Source organism: Odocoileus virginianus, chromosome 31, assembly GCF_023699985.2.
Source record: "Odocoileus virginianus isolate 20LAN1187 ecotype Illinois chromosome 31, Ovbor_1.2, whole genome shotgun sequence".
NCBI lineage: Eukaryota > Metazoa > Chordata > Mammalia > Artiodactyla > Cervidae > Odocoileus > Odocoileus virginianus.
Window position 1 is genome coordinate 2,272,234 of NC_069704.1, and position 23,364 is coordinate 2,295,597.

The following is a 23,364-nucleotide window of genomic DNA, read 5'->3' on the forward strand; positions in this document are numbered from 1 at the left end:
ATCCCCTGGAAGAGGAAGTGGCAGCCCACTCCAGTGTCCTTGTCTGAATAATCCCATGGACAAGAGACGGGGCTTGCAGTCGATGGGCGTCGCAGAGTAGGACGTGACTGAACGACTAAAAATGCATGCGGATTTTCCAAAGTTCTAATTTTCCACCGAAGAATATTTTTCGTTGAGGAAAGGCATCGGAAGTATGTATATCTGAAGTATATATTACAGTTTTATAATAGGTATTTTCAAATGGTAAAATACATTCATTGATGGATACAACATACTTCAACCTGCAGACAGAGATGGAAAACCATCTGAATGAAATGTAAAGTCAGATGTCAGACCCACATTTATTTTATCTTTTATTTTCATATGAAAATAGATTTTAAACAAAATCCAAAAATAACTCTTGGCACTATAAATAAGAATCCTAAGTATGTTGTTTTTTCCTAACTATAGATATATCAGTTTATAGACTCAGATCAGCATGGGTTTTATTATAATAACGCCATTTCAAAGGTTAAAAAAATCCCTCAGCCATACAAGACCCTGGTTTAAACTGTGTACAGTATTCCCATATGTACAGGTGACTTACAAAAACGCTGACTAACTGTAGAAGTGGAATCAACTACAGTGGAGTTTTCATCATCTGAATTGACTGGATCCTGATAAAAACCAAGTGGTGTTCTAACGGTGACGTTAGTGAGGTAGTGGAGAAGGTGGTTCGCTCATATTTAGGCAAGATGCTCTTCCTCCATCTGGCTGAGGCGCTCGTCCTGCAACAGTAAGGACAGGTTCTAGCTAAATTCACAGAACTAGGTGATGGCATCATGGCTAACAGGTAAAACACAAATTTGAGTACTTCTTTGGAAAGATGTTTTAAGATGAAACACTACACAAAATTACCCAGGATAAAAGTTAGGTTACTTTTCTTAAGACTGTATGATAAGCTGGAATTCAACATCTGCCAATTGAAAGTGCTAGTTATTTATAAATAAATGAACTTTCTATAACGTACCCTGTGAGCAGGAAGTTGAGGACAGCGTCAGTGTCGGTAACTGTCTACTGATTGTGATGGACTTTGTAGAACTTGATGGAAGGAGCTCTGGAAAGAAGGAAGATACAACGTTAGGCTCAGAAGCCAGCCCCCTAACTCCAACCTAGTTCAGATTTTCATCCCACGTACACCTAGATGAAGACTCCGGAAGCCAACGTAACGGTAACAAGCCCCTGTCTACGCACGGTGCCTCTGTCGCCGCCTCTGTTCCCCTCCTGGGCCCCGGGGCGCCTGAGGGCTCCCGGCTGCCACGGGAGCCGAGAACCTTGCCTGGCGCCCACACCCCTGCGCGCCTGTCGCCACTCTGCGGGCTCCTGCCTCCAGAGTCGGCATCTCTATAAAGCTCTGTGCCTCTGATGTTCTTCCTCACGGCCTGCCCGAGCCCCATGGCGGTTTGGGCCTCTATCTGACGTGGGCGCTACCGTGCAAAATCTAAGGTGATCATGTTCAACTCTCGGCTCTGCTGCTAACGAGTGAGCTGTGAGTCCATTCAAGATGCACACTGGCCTTGAATGTTCTTGGGGCTCAGACACACAAAACATGCTCTGTGGTAAAGACAGATCAGCCTCTAAATCCTGGTTCTGTTTTTCACTGTGACCTTGACATCATTTTTTGTGTTCTACAATTTCTTTATATAGAAGGATAAGTCCTAGTTCCAGGATGTAAATGAGGCAATACATGTAGTGTTCAGTACACACAGTGCGTGCTAAGTCACTTCAGTCGTGTCTGACTAGCCCGCCAGGCTCCTCCGCCCGCGGGACCCTCCAGGCCAGAGCAGTGCAGTGGGTTGCCATGCTTCCCTCCAGGGGGTCTTCCTGACCCAGGATGGAGCCCGGGTCTCCCACATCCGCAGGCAGGTTCCTCACCGCTGAGCCCCCACACGCACACTAGGCACACAGAATGGTAGCTATCATCTGTCTGACAGGAATACTGTCTTACTGTTTACAGATTCCATGAATATATTTTATGTTCCTCCTAAACAATTACTGACCTCATCTAGGTCTCACACAGAAAACATGAAATTCAGTGTTGTGCTTTTTTTAATAGACACTGAATTAAGAGTTCAAACTGTGTTCAAACTTCGCTTAGGCCTAACAATTGGCACAATCACCTTTCCCAAGCGGACAGACTAAACTGGGACACAAGTTGGCTTCAGAGGTCTAAACTCCTATTTTTGACTGTGCCACATGGCTTACGGGATGTTAGCTCCCCAACAAGAGGCTGAACCCGGTGGTGAGAACACAGAATCCTTAACCACGGGACCACCAGGGAATTCCCTAAGCTCGTTGTATTTACCAAATAGTTCATAGGAGAATTAACTATGTCCCTGTTTCCTAGTTGATTTCCTAAATCATCAGCTTATCTTCTTTACACATCTACTACCAACCAGTGGATTCCAGTTTCCCCAGGGACCATGAAAAGTTTTGTGAGTCTTCGCTCCGTTCGTGTCCTCCCACCTTTAAACCTTGGGAAACTCAGGGCCTTCGGGCTCCGCTGGTGGCGCAGCTGGCAAAGAACCCGCCTGCGGTGCGGGAGACCTGGGTGCGATCCCTGGGCTGGGAAGATCCCCTGCAGAAGGGAACGGCTACCCCCTCCAGTATTAGGGCCTGGAGAATTCCGTGGGCTGTATGGTCAACAGGCCGCAGAGCTGGGCAGGACTCAGCGACTTTCACTTTCACTTTTTCGTGTCCTGAGTCTGCTGCAGGCTGCGGGCCTCAGAGCCTTCAGGCACTTTCTGGGTACAAGTCAGACCACATGTGAAGAGCCTCCTCCTACCTGACTTGGTCCAAGACGGGAGTCCTCTGCCAGGGAAGACTCGAGCTGAGACAGGGTGGCTGACGACGTGGAGTCCACAGACGTGCTGCTGACCAGCTCCCCCAGGGCATCGACCTGTCTCCTCAGGCTGTGTAGCGTGCCCTCCGTCTGCCGCTTCCCTTTGCTTAACACTTCCGCCTGCTTGGACATGCAGTGTCGGAGCTGGGCCTGGAAGCGTCAGGGGAAGATTTAGGGCTTTACTCAGAGGGACTGTGTCAGAACTAGTACTGAGTAGCTTTCTCACGTTTAACATCTGAAAGGCACATCTGACCGTCAGAACATAGAAGTGCCTGCTGAAAATCCTTGTCTTCAAAAGTTAAAAAAAAAGGGGTGGGGGTGTGGGCAGGTGCCCAAAGGCGCTTCTGTGTGTCGCTGTCACCTGGACCTGGACCTCAGCCTGCCCGCGCCACGGTCACAACACAGGATTTCAGCTTCCTCCTCACTAGAAGCCTGCTTCAGCTCTCCACTGCTCAGACTTAGACGACTGGTTTACACTTGGTATCTTCAGAGCGTCTCACAATGTGTGGGATCCTCAACCCCACACTGCTTTCTGGCTTCCCCGCTGTGCCTCTGAAATGATCCTCCAGCTAAAGCTGACAGCAAGCACTGTCTGTCCCACAGAGCCTTCTGTGGTGACAGGAATGCTCCATGCTCTGTAGCTGCTGCCCACTACAGTAACCACTGGTCATGTGTGGCTGTGAGCACGTGAAATGTGGTAACTGGACTGAATTTTTAACCTGGTTTAACAACAGTAAATTTCCATCTAAACAGCCACATGCGGCAGGAGGCTATCTCACTCGGAACTGTACGTGGCTCCCGCTCAGACCTCGATGCAAGTGGCCAATATCCAAAGACGCATTCTGTCCTCTCTTGCTCCATCCACCTCACTCTCATTTTTCAGCTCCCCACTATACTCTTCACCCCCACATTTTTAGGTCAGCCCTTACAACTGAATTCTAGACACCGATTTTCAGCTGCCTACAGACATTCTTCCCTGTGTGTCTCATGAAGCCTTCAAGTTCAACATATCCTGAGCCAAACAGCTTCTTATTTGACACCCAAGCCTACTTCTCTGGTTTCCCCAATCCCTCCCCAACCACGGGCCTGCGAGCCTTGTTTTTATGAGTGCATCTCTATTTTCTGTCTGCAGGTCCAGTCAGTTTCAGCTGAGGCAGAGCAGCATTACGAGGGTAAGGAACCCCAGGCTGAGCACCAGAGCTCGTGGTTCTGAACCCTGACCCTGCTGCTGACTAACTATGATGCCAACCTCTCTGCGCTTCGAACGTGTAACCTACAGGACTCCTGGGACAGCTGCGACAGAGCAGTGTCCCTATCTCCTCACCACGCCAAGCATCTTATAGTTTTTTTTTTTTTTTCTTTTAAAAGGGCAACCTTGAGTCGATCTTCACGGTGACGCAGTTTCTCCCGGAGAGCTTCTCCACGCCAGTGTTCATCCTTTTTCAGAGGAAAAGGGAACCGTCAGAGAGTCTCTGAGCACCACCGTCGGTAACCAACCCCGCCTTTCCCTCCCACCCTCCATTCCATGTCTGGACTTATCTGGGGGAGGTGGGAACCAAAGGGCCCTTTTAGGAAGTCCAGAGAACAGCAGGATAAATAAGCCCTTACCATTATGTGAACGTGAGAAAAATTCAGTTTCTCTTCAAAAGGTGATGGTTTCTCACTGAGGGCGAATGGAAAGTTTTCTTTCAAGCTCTCCAAGCCTCCTTCCAGGTGTTCGTTCCGTTCCAGAATGGCTTCCAGGTCTGCTGGCAGTTCTGGGAGAAACTGGTTGAGGTTCTTTAGGCTGGCTCTTATTTCATCTTTCACTTCAGACTTAAGTGTCCTCATTGCTTCACTGATTTCTACTTGTCTTCTTTCCAGATCTTTCTGGTTTACCATCTAGAGAGCAAGCGAGAGTCAAAGACCGCCAAGCACTGGGACGGAGCTGTTACTGTTAGTTAATGATTTAACATTTTAAATGCATGTATCATATACTGAAATACCTACAGATGTTACTTACTGTGATTAGAACTGTAAAAATTTGTGATTTTTACAGCTACTCAAGTATTCCTTTTTTTTTTAAATTTTTTACTCAAGTATTCCTAAGCTACCAAATAAATGATTTTACTGCATTCCCACTGGAGCAATTCCCATTTGGAAAAGCAGGGGATGGTGCTGCTTGAAGATGGCCTACACTACAGAAGTCAGCCTCTCTGCAGCGGGACAGAGCTGGGTTCCAATCTCATTTCCAATAAACATTACCAGGATGCCTTAGGGCCAGCTAGCCGACTTCTAAACCCTCTGTATCCTGAAATGTGAGAGCTAAGTGAGAATTTATATGAGGCACCTTAGTGGTCCTCAAATGAGAAAGGGCCATTTACTGAAACAAGCTGTAAGTGGTCTAGGCTATAAATGTTAACACTGAAAGGGGCTTAGAGAAGGTCTAGTTGAATGTTTTTATTTTACATGTAAAGAATCTGGTGGTGTGGGGAGTCTGGAGGTTTCCTCAGGTGCTACAGAGTGTTAAATACCTGAGACCACTCCACATGGCTCTCTCCATAAAGAGCACGGTGAAGATACTACAGTCATACCCACTGCTAACTGCCCTTCCAAACTTACAGAGGCCAAGGGGCCTTTAAAAGTAATTTTTTCTTGAGCCAAAGGGGTGTACGTGTGTGTGTGTGTGTGTGTGTTGGGGGGTGGTTATAGGAAAAGATGAAACTAAATGGCCACATGGGGTCATCCAAAGGACAAAGTGTAGCAGGTCACGTGAGTGGCCTGAGCAGCCTGACTTAAGAGCTCTGGGCTGGCCCAGCCCCTGACACGGGCGGACGGACACGAGGGGGTCTAGGGCGAGACCCTCCATCGAGGACAAACTGTTCTCTCCTTGGCCCGGCTGCACGACAGCCGATCAGAGGTTTCCTTGGGAGTTTGTCTCTTACAGACTTGTTTCTGGCATAAAATCTAGTATTTCAACACAGCACTTTGGGACATGATAAAATTTTATGCTGAAGAATTGCCATTTTTCTTTCAAAAACTAACTTAAGTTTGGTGAACTTAAGGCATTTCAAAAGTGTGTCCTGGGAGCATTTTAAAAGTGTCCCTTGAACAAATACTTTCTTCTTGTGGAAAGTTCTGAATTTCAAGACTAGAAGAACAGTCTGATCACTAGTCTGACAGTGCTCCCCACGCCCAGGGCCGCGGCGCACCTGCCTCTTGAGCTCCGCGTACTCCTGCTGCATCTGGCTGAGCTCCCGCATCAGGCGCCGGGCCCGCTCGTGGTTGTCCTGCGCCACCTGCTCGATGGTCGCCATCTCCTTCTGCATGGAGCTCTTCTCCTGCTTCTGCTCCTAGCACGGGAGGAGGAGAACGACTCTGGAGGTGCGTGCTGCTGCCTGGCACGCTCGCCAGCTCTGAGGCTTCGTTTCCTGTCTGGGCTCCAGCTGTAAGTGGGACGACTGACCGGCCTTCTGCGGCGGTGGTGGTGGAGCTGGGAGCAGAAAGCCTGAATCCTAGATGTGCCGAGTTGCCACTGAGATGAGGTGACCCTCCCTTGTCTGGGAGACGTGAACAGCAGCCACCGTCGCACAGCTCCTGGGAGGATTAAATCTAGACATCTGCCTACTCTCTCCACAGTCCTGCTGCACGTCAGCGGCTGTGACTGTTACCGCCCTCTGGGAAATACATGTGGGTGGAAAGCAACATTCACACTGCAGGGCGACATGGACTCCTCCAAAGGGTGTAAGAAAACTCCTTTTCTGGGGCAGCCCCTATCACTGCCCATCGGTCTCGAGGCATCCCAAACCGTTTTCAACTCATCTGAGTACCACCGCCCACAATTTATCTCAGGGATAAGAGCGTGACAGATTGAGCCTCCTAGTTTTAGGATAATGATTAATTAGAGCTGATGCTGACCAAAAAGGGCACAATGAGAAAACCTGTGAGCACAGACTGCAGCTGGGAAGAGGTCTTTCAGAGGCTTTCCCACCCCAAGCCCCTGCACCCCTGCTGGAGCGGTGCGCAGAGGCTGGCTCCCCAAGGGAGCGCTCTGAGCCTGTGACCAGCGTTCCAGCCGGACAGCCGACTCCTCTAGGGCTGAGCCCAGACACAGGCAAAATCGACCATTAGCTTCAGGCACAAACTATGCATAGATGTACCCCAAGCAACAGCTGGGTTAGGGACTGGGTTGCCCGGTCATTTATTTTCTCTACATGGAAACCGTGTTTTAGTTAGAAATTGAAAGGCTCCTCTCCTCACAAGCTGCCGGGCAGGGCGGTGGGTACTCACGAGAAGGTTCTTCTCCAGCTCGCTGCGCTGGGTCTTGAGCGCTTCCTTGAGGCTGGCTACCTGCTTCTCAGCTTTCTTTCTCTCTGTCAAGAATTGGTTTCGCAAGAGGCTGAAGTCTGCCCTCATAGAGTCCGCCTCCTTCTGAAGAGCCAGCAGCTCAGCTGACTTTCGCAACAACTGCTGCTCCCGTTCGGAGAGCTGTCGTTCTGAAACAGGATTTCAGGTAGTTCAGCCTGAGGCCCTGGGCTGGCCGACGGCAGACTGCACACCGACAGGACGCTCACTGGGGCACTTCTGTCCACCATCTGGCTGTCTGTCCCCCCTGGCCCACACGGCGGCCCAGGGGAAGCTCAGAGAAAGCCGCCTTTTGGTGTAGTCTGTTCCTGAAGGGCCTGATTCCAGAGTGACAGACGGCTGCCATGTTCTCTCTTGAGTCTTTGAGACCAGAGAGCACCAACTCTGTGCAAGGAACATGGAACAGGCTACTGAAATGCTATTTATTTATTTACTTATTTATGTAAACATTTATTCAAGTCCTTTCTCCACTTTTTAATTTTTTGGCTGCTCCATGAGGTACGTGGGATCTTAGTTCCCCGACCAGGGATTGAACCCATGCCCCCTGCATGGAAGTGCAGTCTTAATCACTGGACGGCCAAGGAAGTCCCTGAAATGCTTTTTTATAAACCTGATTTTAAATAAAGGGAGATACACAGTATTTTTTCCTTCATAAGAGGCAGTGCAGGAAAAGAACAGAGGATTTGGAATGGCATGAGTCTTATTTTCTATAGAAGGAACCTATTTCCTGGTATTTAACAGGAATCATGCATGCAAACACCTAGTGCATGGTGAGTATATTCAATAAAGGATGCTTATACACAACAGTGACATTTAACACAGATTTTTGTAATGAACCTCAGTAAAGCAACACCCTGCCCAGATATCACTTCTCACACCTCTGGCATGGTCGGACTCAGCATATTTAGGTTTGCTTCAAAATGAAATGGTTGGGTCTGAATCAAGAGTTCCCAGGGAAAAAGGAGTAATAACCCTTTCAAAACCCAAGTCCTTAAAGTTCCCATAGGGGAGAACATTTTCTGAGCATTATTAAAACCTGAAGTCTAAGGAAAAAAAATTCATTTACTGACATTGAGAACCATCTTTTGTCCTGGAGTCAACTTCATTTATGTATCGCTCAAAAGAATAAACAGACCCAATGGCCAACAACTGTATCATAGAACTGTTAATACTGTTTTTTGTAATTGGCTGAGATGAAATGGATCATTGTTCCAAAGGTCAGAATTAATGTACTTTTATAGAAAGCCTTTAGGGCACCTTTTGGCACCTCTTTGCCTTAATATTCCACTTCCTTGAAAGAGCATTCTCAAAGAAAGCGATACTCAAGGAAAAACACCTGACCGTGTCGGGATCAAATTCCATCTCCATAAAGACAGACTCTCTGTTCCCTCTGGGTGCGTTTCCTCATCTTTCGCAGGGCCAGGAGGACCAAGTGCGGGGCTGTATTTCCCCCACGCCAGTCCTGCCTCCTGTCTGGGCTACGGCCGAGGCCTGGGCCTCCTTTACACGCTTCATCAGACAGTCAGTGGACTCCCCCCTCGGCGCAGGCTCCAGGATACATACGGGTTTGGGAGAGCGTCTTCTCCAGGGCCTCACCCCACCTCTCCTCCTCCTGCAGAGTCCTGGCGCGCTCCTCAGCCCCCAGCACCTCGCTGAGCACCTGGTCCAGCGTGCGCCTCTGGTCTGCTATTTCCTTCTCCAGCTGCTGCTGCTGCTCCTGCAAGGTCGCTCTACTGGCTTCTAACTTTTTTTCTTCATTTTCTCTCTCTTCCTGGAGCCTCTGAAACGCCTTATTAGAGAACAACCTTAGTCAGTTATGAACTGACAAACAGTGTCCCGAGGAAATCTTCACGGACACTAGTCAGACTCCAGTTCAAACAGAAAGCAGCAAACAGCCCGCAGTGATGGAGAGTGAGTGCTGTTTACAGAGGTGATCAGGGAGGGACTGGAAAGTGGTCTGGCTAGCATGTGAAGAGGGAATACACGGGAACTGACACGTGGCCACCACGGTTCTTTACGGGGCCTGTTCTACATAATGGTCCATAACATTAGTACCACGGGAGCCAAAAAGCTGGTGTAAAATCCCCCTCAGGTCACACAGGGCAGGTAAGGGAGCGAGAGCCGGGGGTGCTTGTCGGGGAAGCGTCCCTGCTCCTGGGCCGCCCGTGGGGCGCGGTACCGTCTCCTGTCGGGCCAGCTCGCTCTCCTTCCCCTCCACCTCGCTCTGGAGCACTTGTAGGCGCTGTTGTTTCCTCTCCTCTTCCTTCTGGCAGGCGTCCAGCTTCTTCACGCGCTCCTGGAGGTCCTCCTGCAGCCTGGCCTGCTCGCCGAGCAGGACATCCTGGCGCTTGCTGGTGTGGAGCAGGTCCTTCAGGTCAAAGAACAGACTCAAACCACGGACAAGGCCACCTCCTCGACAGGCGCGAGTGCCACGCCTGCATCCATCTACTAAGTCCGACAAATGGCAGCCCAAAAGTTACACATCCTTTGTTATTTCAACAAGCATACGAAGGTACCCAGAGCTCAACTTAATCACCGACTTCCCTCTTTTTAGTACCTAAGATGACAGAGATGTCAGAACCTCAGCAAGAGACTCAGTTCCTCTGAAATTTAGCCATCTTGTCACTGAGGTGGGAATAAACACCACCCACCTCACAGGATTGCTAAGAGTAAGAAAAGCTGTGAACAAGCTTTAACTCTGACTGAAACTGAACCTAAAGTCATGGTTTTGTTACCATCTGAAATATTTATACAGGTTAAAAAAAATTCACAAAACAATAAATACTTCTTTCTTCAAAGAACCCTAATTAAACACTTTTGGAAAAGTTACCACATTTCTAATAACATAGAAAATGTTCATAAGAACCCGTATAAGACTTTTTAAAGGACAGAATAAGTTTTAAACATCTTAGAAACACAGAATCTTAAAGATAGAAGGAAGGGAATTTAGATGTCTAATCTAACCCATAACTTACAGAGTAGAGACTGAGGTCTAAAACTTGCTTGAGGTTCCCCGGAACTCAGATCATGGCAATAATCTCACAGGACAGAACTGAATTACTGCAGAAAGATGCTGAGAAGCATAAGGACCTCATTTGTGCCTTGGGGAAGAGATGGTCCATCTGTCCCTGAAGCCCTCAGAAAGCGGCTGACCAACTATGAGGCTCTTCTAGCCACCACCCCTTCCTTACTAGCTTTGAGTAAAACATTGTTTGAATGGAGAATTCTAGGATTAAAATATACTAGAAAATTACTGCTCTGCATCAAAGGTTTGGTATATATTATATCTGTGTTAGATACATGGCTCTACGGGACCTGCTCATGTGAGAAGGACCGGCGTCTTTGATTTGTTATTTCAAGCAGCCATCTGCATGCCTGCAGGGCGCTGTGAGGAGACTTCCTTTATCAGGCTCACCTGTCTTGCTAGGTTCAAATGGTCTTGGACGTCAGCTAGTTCCTCCTGTAATGAGTTTACTGCTTCTCGCTTCTCTACAGAAATAACATTTACATAGAATAAGAAATACATATGTACACATTTTTCAGTTTCCCATCAGTCCCCTGAAAACTGTAGACTGAAAGTGAATCCATACTTCCCTCTGTTAGGGCGTCACAGGTGATCACGCCGCCCTATCTCATTCAAGGCCAAGAGAGAGGTAAATGTGCAAGCCAGATCTGGGCTCGGAGCCTCACATTTTTAAAGACTTACATATTAAAAAAAAAAGATTTACACGCTCAAAACCTCATGATAAAAAAAACTCACACACATTACCTAGTGTTGATGAGGTGCGTGCTTTAAAAACAGGTACCTTCCACACTGCTGATAAAAATATAAATTTGGTACAACCTTTCAGGAAGACAATTTGAAAATAAATTTTATTATCTGTACTGGTTTTGTCACTTACTAACTGGGTGAGCTTGAGCTAGTCACTTCTCGCTTAAGCAAGTCCCAAGGAAACTAGGCGTAAGTTGGCTTATCTTTAAATGGGTGAAATAATAGTTCCTACCTCATAAAAATGTTATAAGAATTAAATGAAAAAAAAAAAAAAGAATTAAATGATAAAATGCATATGAAACATCTACAATCATGCCCAGGACATAGGAAGTGTTCAACAAGTATACTGTTGGCTGGAATTACTTAGTAACTTTTTTTTTTCCATTTATTTTTATTAGTTGGAGGCTAATTACTTTACAATATTGTAGTGGTTTTTGCCATACATTGACATGAATCAGCCATGGATTTACATGTGTTCCCCATCCTGAACCCCCCTCTCACCTCCCTCCCTATCCCATCCCTCTGGGTCTTCCCAGTGCACCAGCCCTGAGCACTTGTCTCATGCATCCAACCTGGACTGGAGATCTGTTTCACACTTGATAATATACATGTTTCGATGCTATTCTCTCAGATCATCCCACCCTCGCCTTTTCCCATAGAGTCCAAAAGTCTGTTCTATACATCTGTGTCTCTTTTTCTGTCTTGCATATAGGGTTATCATTACCATCTTTCTAAATTCCATATATATGCGTTAGTATACTGTATTGGTGTTTATCTTTCTGGCTTACTTCACTCTGTATAATGGACTCCAATTTTATCCATCTCATTAGAAGTGATTCAAATGTATTCTTTTTAATGGCTGAGTAATATTCCATTGTGTATATGTACCATAGCTTTCTTATCCATTTGTCTGCTGATGGGCATCTAGGTTGCTTCCATGTCCTAGCTATTATAAACAGTGCTGCGATGAACACTGGGGTACACGTGTCTCTTTCAGATCTGGCTTCCTCCGTGTGTATGCCCAGGAGTGGGATTGCTGGGTCATATGGCAGTTCTATTTCCAGTTTTTTAAGGAATCTCCACACTGTTCTCCATAGTGGCTGTACTAGTTTGCATTCCCACCAACAGTGTAAGAGGGTTCCCTTTTCTCCACACTCTCTTGTACTTAGTAACTTATAAATAATCATGAGGATTTATAAAGATTTGGTTATAAATATGTTATTTCCATTTTTGCTTTTAAATCTATACACACACACCACCCCTCAAGGAAAAATCTGGAAGGATATTTACTATATTGCTAGTAGAAATTATCTCTGAAGAGTGTGGTCAATAGTAATTTTTATTTTGTTACTTCAGTATGTTTTAAAATTGTTCTCTAAGGAATATGAATTCAGTAAAAAAAAAACAGCTTTACTGAGATGTAATTCACATATCATGCATTTCACCCATTTAGTGTACAATTTCATGGCTTTTGGTAAATTCAGAGTTGTTCAACCATCACCATACCTAATATTAGAACATTTTTCTCACTTCTAAAAGAAACCCCATGCTCTGTAGCATGATCTATTTCTATAACAAGAAAGCAAACAATTAAAAAAAGCACCTAGCAGAAGGAAGACAGTCACACCCCGCCGCTGCGCCCTCTCACCGTGGAGCTGCTGCTGCAGGCCTGCGATGTCTTTGTGCAGTGAGAGTTTGTTTCTGTTTAGTTGGTCTAGTTCCTGTTGCAGTTTTCTGATATCCAATTCCAACTTTTCTAAGTCTGATTGCTTTGCTTTGCTATTCTCTTCTGTGGCTGCGAAAACCCTATAATACAAGCAAGAATATGTCAGACTGTCAAACACAAAATGTCCAAGCACATATACCAGACAACTAAGGAATAGTGTTATGTGTCACAGCGCAGCTGTGGAGTCTGGATGATATTAATAAACTAATATTAATAATTTACTATATAACAAACATTAACAAGAATTAACAAACTGTAAGGCTCTTCAACTCATTCTCAAAAAAACCCCTTATTTTCAGCTTTCCAAATAGAACATTTGGAAATGTCTCTCATTTCAAAAAGTGACTTGCTAAAATTGAAGTTTTATAAAAATCAGGGACAACATGGATAGCACTTATAATTCCAAATGTGATCAAAATGGACTTAACTTTTAAGTGAAAAAGCAAGAAACATAATTTTATGTATAATAAGATTTGTCAAAAAAAAAGTATGTATGAGCACGTGTTCCTTTACATGAACAGGAATCATACACTATGGACTGGCTTTTGTCTGGCTTCTTTCACTGCACATGATGACTTTGAGACGCACCCGTGTAGCTGCGTGTTACTGATGCTCCAGCGCTCCTTACTGCCCAGTAGTATTCTATGGCATGTTGCCACTGTTCCATCCCTAAGTCGTATCTATCTCTTGTGACACCACGGACTGTAGCCTGTCAGGCTCCTCTGTCCATGGGTTTCCTAAGCAAGAACACTGGAGTGGGCTGTCATTTCCTTCTCCAGGAGATCTTCCCAACCCGGGGATCAAACTCACGTCTCCTGCATGGCAGGCATATTCTTTACCACTGAGCCACCAGGGAAGCCCATTCTGCGGTATGCCTGCGCATGTGCTCTGTCGTGTCCAGACTCTTTGTGACCTCACGGACTGTAGCCCGCCAGGCTCCTCTGTCCATGGAATTTTCCAGGCAATAACACTGGAGGGGGTTGCCATTTCCTACTCCAGAAAATCTTTCTAACTCAGGAATTGAACCTGTGTCTCCTGCACTGGTAGGTGGGTTGGGTTAATACTGGGCCTTCCTACCCACAACAAGGTATATTTCTCCACTGACTCACATATTCCAAGCATACATTATTTTACTTAAATAACAAGTTATTTTAAAAAATGCTTTAAGGGAGAACTAAAAGCCTAAAAGGAAAATTCACCCCAAAATACTACTGGTGAATTGTACTGTGATATTGAGTTTGTGGTGTATTTTGTATATATATATATTTTTTTCTTTTTCCAATTTTTTAAAGTGTGTGTATAATGCTTTAGCCTTCCAGAAGGGACCTTGCAAGTTTATTTGTTCCTGCTCTCACCGTTTGGCCTGTGCCAGCTTCTTCTCCCAGCTGTCACATTTCTCCTCAAGATCTTCCTTTTGTTTGCACAAAGACTCAACACACAGCTGCAATGCTCGGGCCTCAGCAGTTATCCGCTCGGCCTCTCGCTTGTCCCTCTCTAAGAGCTGCTTCTGCCACTCCATCTCCCCTTTCTGCCGCACGGCTGTCTGCTGCAAATTCTCCAACTCCAGTTTCTCCTGAAGAAGATAAAAGAGAACTCAACTGTACAAATGGAGACTGTGTGGTTTGCTACCAGTAAAATGCCTTTGTTTATTACCTCTAGCACTTCAACATGAATCTTCTCTAACTCAGACATCTTTTGGTCATGTTGTAGCTTCAACGCTTGCAGCTCATTGTTTTCAAGTTGCAACATGTCCAGAATATTCTTAAGTTCTAACAGAAACAAAGCATGGTCCAGACTATTAAATGAATGCGGAAACATTTACAAATGAAACAGAAAATAATGCTATTGGCTGATATAACAATAGGTAATAAAATAAATATATGTTGTGCTGAATTAATGGAGCTAATTAATTACATTTTGAATGAAAAAATCCTTTAAAAGTATTGCTAAACATTAATCTGCTGAAAAAATTTAAACAAATATTCAACAAAGATCTAGTTCTAAAAGAACTTACCCTACCTAAAAGAATTAAATCAAAATAAACAGAAAAACTTCAAAATCAGTTCAGTTCAGTTGCTCAGTCATGTCTGACTCTTTGAGACCCCATGAACTGTAGCATGCCAGGCCTCCCTGTCCATCACCAACTCCCGGAGTCCACCCAAACCCATGTCCATTGAGTCGGTGATGCCATCCAACCATCTCATCCTCTGTTGTCTCCTTCTCCTCCTGCCCTCAATCTTTCCCAGCATCAGGGTCTTTTCAGATGAGTCAGCTCTTTGCATCAGGTGGCCGAAGTATTGGAGTTTCAGCTTCAACATCAGTCCTTCAATGAACACCTAGGGCTGATCTCCTTTACAATAGACTGCTTGGATCTACTTGCAGTCCCAGTGACTCTCAAGAGTCTTCTCCAACACCACAGTTCAAAAGCATCAATTCTTCAGCACTCAGCTTCTTTATAGTTGAACTCTCACATCCATACATGACCACTGGAAAAACCATAGCCTTGACTAGACGGACCTTTGTTGACAAAGTAAGGTCTCTGCTTTTCAATATGCTGTCTAGGTTGGTCATAACTTTCCTTTCAACGAGTAAGAGTTTTTTTAATTTCATGGCTACAATCACCATCTGCATTGATTTTGAGTCCAGAAAAATAAAGTCAGCTACTGTTTCCACTGTTTCCCTATCTATTTGCCATAAAGTGATGGGATTGGATGCCATGATCTCAGTTTTCTGAATGTTGAGCTTTAAGCCAACTTTTTCACTCTCCTCTTTCACGTTCATCAATAGGCTCTTTAGTTCTTCTTCACTTTCTGCCGTAAGGGTGGTGTCATCTGCACATATGAGGTTATTGATATCCCTCCCAGAAATCTTGATTCTAGCTTGTGCTTCATCTAACCCAGCATTTTGCATGATGTACTCTGCATAGAAGTTAAATATGTAGGGTGACAGTATACAGCCTTGACGCACTCCTTTTCCTATTTGGAACCAGTCTGTTGCTCCATGTCCAGTTCTAACTGTTGCTTCCTGACCTGCATACAAGTTTCTCAAGAGGCAGGTCAGGTAGTCTGGTATTCCCATCTCTTTCAGAATTTTCCACAGTTTATTTTGATCCACACAGTCAAAGGCTTTGGCACAGTTAATAAAGCAGAAATAAATGTTTTTCTGGAACTCTCTTGCTTTTTCGATGATCCAGAGGATGTTGGCAATTTGATCTCTGGTTCCTCTGCCTTTTCTAAAACCAGCTTGAACATCTGGAAGTTCATGGTTCACGTATTGCTGAAGCCTGGCTTGGAGAATTTTAAGCATTACTTTGTCAGTGTGTGAAATGAGTGCAATTGTGCGGTAGTTTGAGCATTCTTTGGAATTGCCTTTCTTCAGGACTGAAATGAAAACTGACCTTTTCCAGTCCTGTGGCCACTGCTGAGTTTTCCAAATTTGCTGGCATATTGAGTGCAGCACTTTCACAGCATCATCTTTCAGGATTTGAAATAGTTCAACTAGAATTCCATCACCTCCAACTAGCTTTGTTCACAATGATGCTTCCATTTGACTTCACAGTCCAGGATGTCTGGCTCTAGGTGAGTGATCACACCATCGTGATTATCTGGGTCGTGAAGACCTTTTTTGTACAGTTCTTCTGTGTATTCTTGCCACCTCTTCTTAATATCTTTTGCTTCTGTTAGGTCCATACCATTTCTGTCCTTTATTGAGCCTATCTTTGCATGAAATGTTCAAAATACATCAAAAACTTCAAAATCTATCAGCTGAAATTTATATATCATTTTTTTTGTGCTTTGAAATATAGATTTCTAAATATTAACTACTTTTCTGATTATAAGAATATTTGTTCATTATAGAAAATTTGAAAAAAGTATAAAAGAAAAAAATGAAAGCACATCATTATCCTACCATCCAAAAATGATCAGTGCTGCAACAGCACTCAGATAATCTCCTTCCGGAAGTCTGTGTGCGGGTGTGTTCACACAACCACACACGCGTGTTATTTGTTTACTACTTTGGTGGCTCAGACAGTAAAAAATCGGCCTGCACCGTGGGAGACCCAGGTTCGATCCCTGGGTCAGGAAGATTCCTTGGAAAAGCGAATGGCAACCCACTCTAGTATTCTTGCTTGGAGAATTCCATCCACGGGAACCTGGCGGGCTACAGTCTATGGGGTCCCAAAGAGTCAGACACAACCGAGTGACTTTCACTTCACTTAACACTTTAACTGACTTTTTTTAAAAAGTTTTTTGGACGTGGACTATCCAAAAATGTGGACCATTTTTAAAGTCTTTATTGAATTCGCTGCAACATTACTTCTAATTTATGTTTTGGTTTTTTAGCTGTGAAGCATGTAGGATCTTAGCTCCCTGACAAGGATTAAACCTGCACCCTCTGCATTGGAAGGTGAGGTCTTAATCACTGGACTGCCAGGGAAGTCCCCACACACATATATTTTAAAACAAATTAGGACTACTTTCAATGTTTAGTTTTTATCTATTTTTTCACTTTTCTTTCATCAGCATTTTTGCATGTCATTAAATATTAAAATATGGTTTTTAAATTGGTCATTTGTTTCCAAATTTTGTCATTATAAATTCTACTGTAAGTACTCAGCTTAATTTGTAAAACAAGGAAATTAAGACTTATTTCTTAGTAAAATTGAAAAAGAGAAATAAATATTGCTGTGATGTGCATAAATGCTTGCCTTCTCTAGATAACTAGAAATGGCTACCTAGTAAGTTTAACAGGTGAGTATTTTAAGAGTTTAAGACACTGGGAAGTTGTTTCATTTTATAATTCAATCAACAGTCTGTAAGTGGTCTTCTTTCATCACACCCTGTTAGCAATGAAAATGATTATTTTGCTTTCAGTCAATTTAAATATTCCATTTATAAGGTTAAACTTTAAACTTACCAGTTTTATGTTTAGACATCTGCCCTAAAACTACCTGAAGATTTTCTTCCTCTTTTTCAATTTCTTGCTTTAGAAGTGAAAGTTGATTTTTTTTCTCACTAATCTGGACATTCAGTTCTCCTTTCTGAAAACTCAGTTCTTCCAAAAGACCTTTTAGTTCCTATGCAAAGAAAAAAAGAAAAGAAAAAAGTCAACCCACCTCTACCAAGTTATGAATAGAAAATATTTTAAAATCAGTTCTGTTATTAACTGTCTCACATATAAATTCTCATTTGAAAACAAGCGCATCTTTGTGTTTTACATTAAGAATAGCACTGCATTTACACTTACATATTTCAGTATCACAGAAGTAAAAAAGTAACATAATGCTACATTTAAAATGTATATGCAATTATTTTCCATGGGCAAGGCTGTGTGTTACACAGAAGAAAGGCTGATTCATTCAGATCCATCTCCTGTCCTCAAGGGGCTGTTAGCACCTTTTGGGGAAGTAAAGCCGGGAGCAGAAACATCACCAAGAAAGGCTACGGTTCTACAGACCCTGAGAGTGTACAGAGTGTTACCAGACTCAGAAGCGAGATCAACTGCTTCCAGGAAAAGTTGGGGAAGTCCCTTAGTGGCGTGAAGCTGAGCTAAGAAAACCAGGTCAGATCTGGGCACTCCCAGAAAGGAAATTCCTGAAGAAATGGCATGAGAAACAGAGAGGCAGAAAGCCTCGGCACGTCCAGAAAACGGCATGGAGGGCCCGCTGCACCCAACAGTCCCGGGGTGCCGAGAGACCACCAAGCTGGCGGGATGGGGCGGCGAGATTCAGGAGTTCATATGTGCATTTTGGGGGGAACCAATGAAAATATCTTGAAATAAATCTACAGAACTACAGGACTCTTGAAAACTACTGAGAAACACACCCTGATGTGACTGCACTTCTCAGTCACTTCACTTTCTCCCAATCTCAGCGCTTCCTGGAGGTCAGCTCTTGCCTGGACCATGCTTCCCTGGAGTAGATGCAGCTCCTCCTTCTTATGCCCCAACTGTCTGTCCAAGACAGCCATCTCCTGCTGCTGACCTGTTACCTGCATTGAAGAAAAGGAAAGAACGCACAGCTTGACAGAAGTGCTGAGATGGAGAATATTTAGTCCAGCCAAATGCTATGTGGAGGTGGTAGTCTAATTTTAGTTATCTTAGCTGCAAGAGTCAGGAAGGCCGGGCTGGGGAGTGCAGGCATAAAATGCCTAATAAAGGCCCTGAGCTCACTCAAATCACAGCAAAAACAAGAATATGAGAACAATGATCATCCCTCAGGTTATGGTTTTCAAAGAACTTCCCTATCTGTACTTCATTCCAATTGACACCACCCTGGCAACGAAAGTTAGGCAGAGATTTAAGAAATTTACTCGTTGTGTAAATTTAAAACTTACAATTTTAGGGGCAGTACATATTCAGTTACAGAAAAGCAGAGAACGCAGATATGTGGAAGGAAGAAAGCAGAAAACATCCACTACCCTCATCAGATGACCATGTTTGTACTTTGGCAGAGACTAAAAATTCAAACACAAATATTTGTACACACATTTAACATAAATGATCTCAGAACAGATCATGTTTTGAGACTCACTCATTCAATAAGATATCATATTGAACTGAGATTCAAATCTGGGTTGGGCTCTGATCTTATCCGCCAGGATGTATAGCTTCATTCGCACTTTTCACTACGCATTTTCCAGGCTTCTCCACGATCAAACACGGAGCACTGTTACAAGTGTAACACGAACGGAGGCTTCCCGGCAGCACGAGCTGGTTTCCAACGTGGCCGCTGACCTACCTGGCCCTTCAGCTCGTCCAGCTCCGCTCTCTTGGCCTGCAGGAGGGCCTCCGACTCTTCCAGGACCTGCAGGTGATGATCCTCAGTGCGTTCTGCTGTCTCGATGTCTTTCTGCAGCTTCTGAAGCCTACAAACGCCAGCAGGACTAGAGCAAATCGGCAGGGAGACCGAGCCCCAGGAGCCTCACCCAGCGCAAGCCCTACGAAGCCGGGCAGAGGCCATACTTACTCTTCTGTTAGTCTTTCTTTCTTCTTGTTTAAACACTGGAAGTCTGAGTCTTTGGCTGCAACAACTTTGCTTATCTCTTTCAAGATTTCTTCTTGCTCGATTTTGCGCTGCTCCAAACCCTTGGTGTCAGCCTGCAACAATCTGAGACACATCGCTTTATTTCCCCCAGACTCCTCAGACTTGACGTGTTATTTATCCTAAAGCAATTACCATCCTCTAGAATCAAACTTCCCATTCATCTCACCGGGTATATCAGCGGCCCAGGGAGACTGCCTACCTGAGCTGCTGGCCAGCTTTGACAAGGTTAACAGCTGTCTCCTGAGCTCTCCTTTCTAACTCCTCAGCATCTTTCTCAGTTTGCAGCAAATTCCTCTTGGCATCAGTGAACTTTTCAACAGCATCTTTTGTCTAGAAAAGAAACTGTCATTAAAAGCAATTCAGCTGCAATATTCTCTCACAACTATTGGTATTATAAATTGGCACAACTCTTGGGAAACTACAATACAGAAAGACTGATAAAAATGTTCATTCACTTTGACCTGCCAATTCTCAAAAAAAGAATTCAGAGGAACTGCTATATAAAACTGCTCATTGTATACTGAGATAATATAAGACTTGACAAATAATCGAATTGGTAAGTGATAATGCATCAACACAATGGAATATTGTGTAGTCTTTAAAATAAGATGACAAGGTAGTAACATGGAAGAATGTTAATGATAAAATGCTGACTAAAAAAAAAATAAATTTAAAGTGGTATAGCACTGTAAGAGCAACTATATAAAACTATATCTTGTCAACAAAGAGAAAGGCTTTGCAAAATTAAAGATAGTAATTTGAGAGTGGTGAGATGGTAGATGATCTTCTATTTAAAAATAATCTGTAGTATTGTTATTTTTTTCACTTAAAAATTATCTAAACCAAAACCACCACCACCTTCCCCCCAAAAATTTAAAAAGACAAGGAAAAAGTGAACAAATAGCTACCCAATTAAGTGGCAAAGAAGTTATTTTACCAAAATCCCCTCGACATTTTCCTTTTGATAAATGTATTCATTTCTGGCCGAGCGGCCCGTCACTGCTGCATGCGTTCTCTAGCCCTGCTGAGTGGGGGCTCCTCTCCAGTCGCAGCTGCGGGCGCCTCATCTCAGGGGCTTCTCTCGTTGTGGAGCACAGGCGCCAGAGCTCGGGCCCAGCAGCGTGGCGCGCGGGCTTCGTCGCTCTGCACCACGTGGAGTTCTCCTGGACCAGGGGCTGTACCTGCATCTCACACACTGGCAGGCGGACTCTTAACCACCGGACCACCACGGGAGTCCCTAGAGACTCTGCCTTTACTCTCGATATTATCTTAAGTAAAATTCCATTACTCTAAGGATAATTTAATTATGAGTGAGTGAGTGAGTGAAGTCGCTCAGTCGTGTCCGACTCTTTGCGACCCCATGGACTGTAGCCTACCAGGCTCCTCCCTCCATAGGATTTTCTAGGCAAGAACACTGGAGTGGGTTGCCATTTCCTTCTCCAAATTTAATTATGACTGGGAATCAAATATTTAATACTTCTGAAGTATTTCAAAACCTGCCTATACAAGATTTAGCAAAAACAGCATTTTTATTTTTTTCTATCAGCTTGGTTTCTTTTTCTGTCTAAAATAAGAGGCTTAAAAAAAACAATGTCATGAGAGATCCAAAAATAGAGTATCATTAGAACTTGGTTGAGCAGTGACTCACTCTTCAGCGAAAACACTGTACTGCAGCTGCACTCAAGTCAGAGGTGTCTGTATGTGAAGCTCATCTAGCAGGTACTCTGTGTGGATGCAAGAGGGTTTGGCTGGCTCCTGAAGTGCTAAATATTTCACCACACTTCTTTCCACCTTGGACAGCCAGTTTCGACCAGATTCATCAGCAAACCACTGGACAAAACTCATCACCCACTATGGAAAGCCAGCATGTCTCTAAGCAGTGTTTTATCTCCGTGTATGTCAGGTTTAACAAGTCTGGCACATTCCTTACAAAATGCAGCACTTTCTCCTTTCCTCTTGCTCCTGAGCAAGCTGCCTCCATGAGTCATTTTGGGAGGATGGAGGAGAAGCTTATTAGCCTGAACCTAGTTCACTTCCTCTCTCTCACAACTACTGATCTCAGTAATCTTCTTTTATACACCACCAATAGATTTTTCTCTGGTCCTGCTCACACCTATTTGCTCTCACAGTGATCTACCATATGACAGAAGAGGCAATTGACCATCTGAAAAGAAGATGAGGACATTTTCCATTCTTATAAAGCCACCACTCAGAATTTCTTTCGTAAATCCTTCATTTCAGCTCCTGGGTAACATTTCTATTCATTCAAATTAGTCCATGTTTAAACAACAATATAAAAATAATAGTTGCTGAAGTGCCCCATATGGATAAGGGACTTTTTTTTAAACCCTGGAATTCCCATCTAGCTAGAAAGCTCTTTTGGTGAGGCAGGAGTTTAGCTGTGTGACCACAGGCTACACCAGCCTGTGTGAGTTACATCTGTGAACTGGGCTAATGACCATCTAACAGGGTTGCCAGGAAAGTTAAACGGAGAGGTATTTATAAAACAGCGAACCTGTGGCATACAGTGCCTCAATAAAAAGCAGTCCCTTTTCCTCCCCAAATTACTCTGTGTTTAAGTCTCAATATTACCTCAGGCCAAAAAATACTTGATTTTATATCAACTATCAACTTGGAGAATAAGCTAAGAGTCTGACTGTGAGGTCCAATGTTATTTTATAAGAATATAAGATTAACCCATTTAATAAAATTACAGCCCAAGTCATTTTTAAAACACACAGAGGGTAAGGAGGTGGGGTGTTTTAGGAACTAAATGACTTTCAGGAGCTTTAAATATACTACTTCATTTCTTTCGCACTGAACAGCCTAGGCTGTTTGCTTTTTGCTGTGCTGGGCCTTCACTGAGGTCCAGCAGGTGCAGCAAGCGGGCTTAGCTGCCACGCAGCATGTGGGATCTTAGCTCCCTGATCAGGTATCAAACCTGTGCCCCTGCCCCGGAAGGCGGATTCTTAACCAACGGACCACCAGGGAAGTTCCCCAGCTTAGGGTTTCTTAGCCTGAATTTACAGTTGAGGAAAGAGGAGCTCAGAGACTTAAGTGACCTGCCCAAACCCGTGCAGCTCCTCAGCCAGCAGAGTGCAGCCTGACTCTGACTACTGCGCTCTTATGCGTTCCCTCTCTAAGGGAAGGATGACAGTCCTGCTGATGACAGTGAGCCAGCTCCGTCCAGCACAGCAGCACACACCTTCTCTGCTGTGCATGAGAGTTCACTCTCGGCTTCCGCCAGCAGTCGGTCAGCCTCCCTGAGCTCTGCTCGACGTCTCAGGAGCGTCTTTTCCACGCACTCAATTTCATCTACAATATCTTCATGGTGCTTGAGTGACTTTTCTATTTCTAGCTCATTCATAAGACTCTCAACATTTCCATCAATGAAGTCTCTAAAAAAATTCACATACACACAGAGAGAGAGATTTTAAATGTGACCATATCAATACTTACAGCCTAGTGATAAAAAGATGCATGGTGATTTTCTAATTTTATATGAGAAGGGATGGGACAGACAGCTATATCTGATTAAGCTCAAGATCTGTGTTTACCTTGGTTCAAGGTCTATGTATACCTAAGTTCAAGATTAT

At 44.2% G+C, this 23,364-nt stretch overlaps 1 protein-coding gene across 1 annotated transcript in view; it reads right to left on the reverse strand.

Annotated features, from left to right (window-relative positions):
- Nucleotides 1-329: 329 nt before the first annotated feature.
- The window catches only part of CNTRL (centriolin), an 81,392-nt gene continuing 58,357 nt past the window's right edge, over nucleotides 330-23,364 (reverse strand). Inside the window, 19 exon segments of the mRNA XM_070459180.1 lie at nucleotides 330-767; nucleotides 1,010-1,096; nucleotides 2,825-3,031; nucleotides 4,256-4,318; nucleotides 4,490-4,762; nucleotides 6,073-6,213; nucleotides 7,151-7,356; nucleotides 8,789-9,014; nucleotides 9,405-9,593; nucleotides 10,641-10,714; nucleotides 12,646-12,803; nucleotides 14,079-14,296; nucleotides 14,377-14,492; nucleotides 17,641-17,800; nucleotides 18,549-18,713; nucleotides 19,463-19,589; nucleotides 19,691-19,831; nucleotides 19,968-20,098; nucleotides 22,974-23,166. Coding sequence (XP_070315281.1) covers nucleotides 1,037-1,096; nucleotides 2,825-3,031; nucleotides 4,256-4,318; nucleotides 4,490-4,762; nucleotides 6,073-6,213; nucleotides 7,151-7,356; nucleotides 8,789-9,014; nucleotides 9,405-9,593; nucleotides 10,641-10,714; nucleotides 12,646-12,803; nucleotides 14,079-14,296; nucleotides 14,377-14,492; nucleotides 17,641-17,800; nucleotides 18,549-18,713; nucleotides 19,463-19,589; nucleotides 19,691-19,831; nucleotides 19,968-20,098; nucleotides 22,974-23,166 — 2,848 coding nt within the window. The 3' untranslated portion in view covers nucleotides 330-767; nucleotides 1,010-1,036.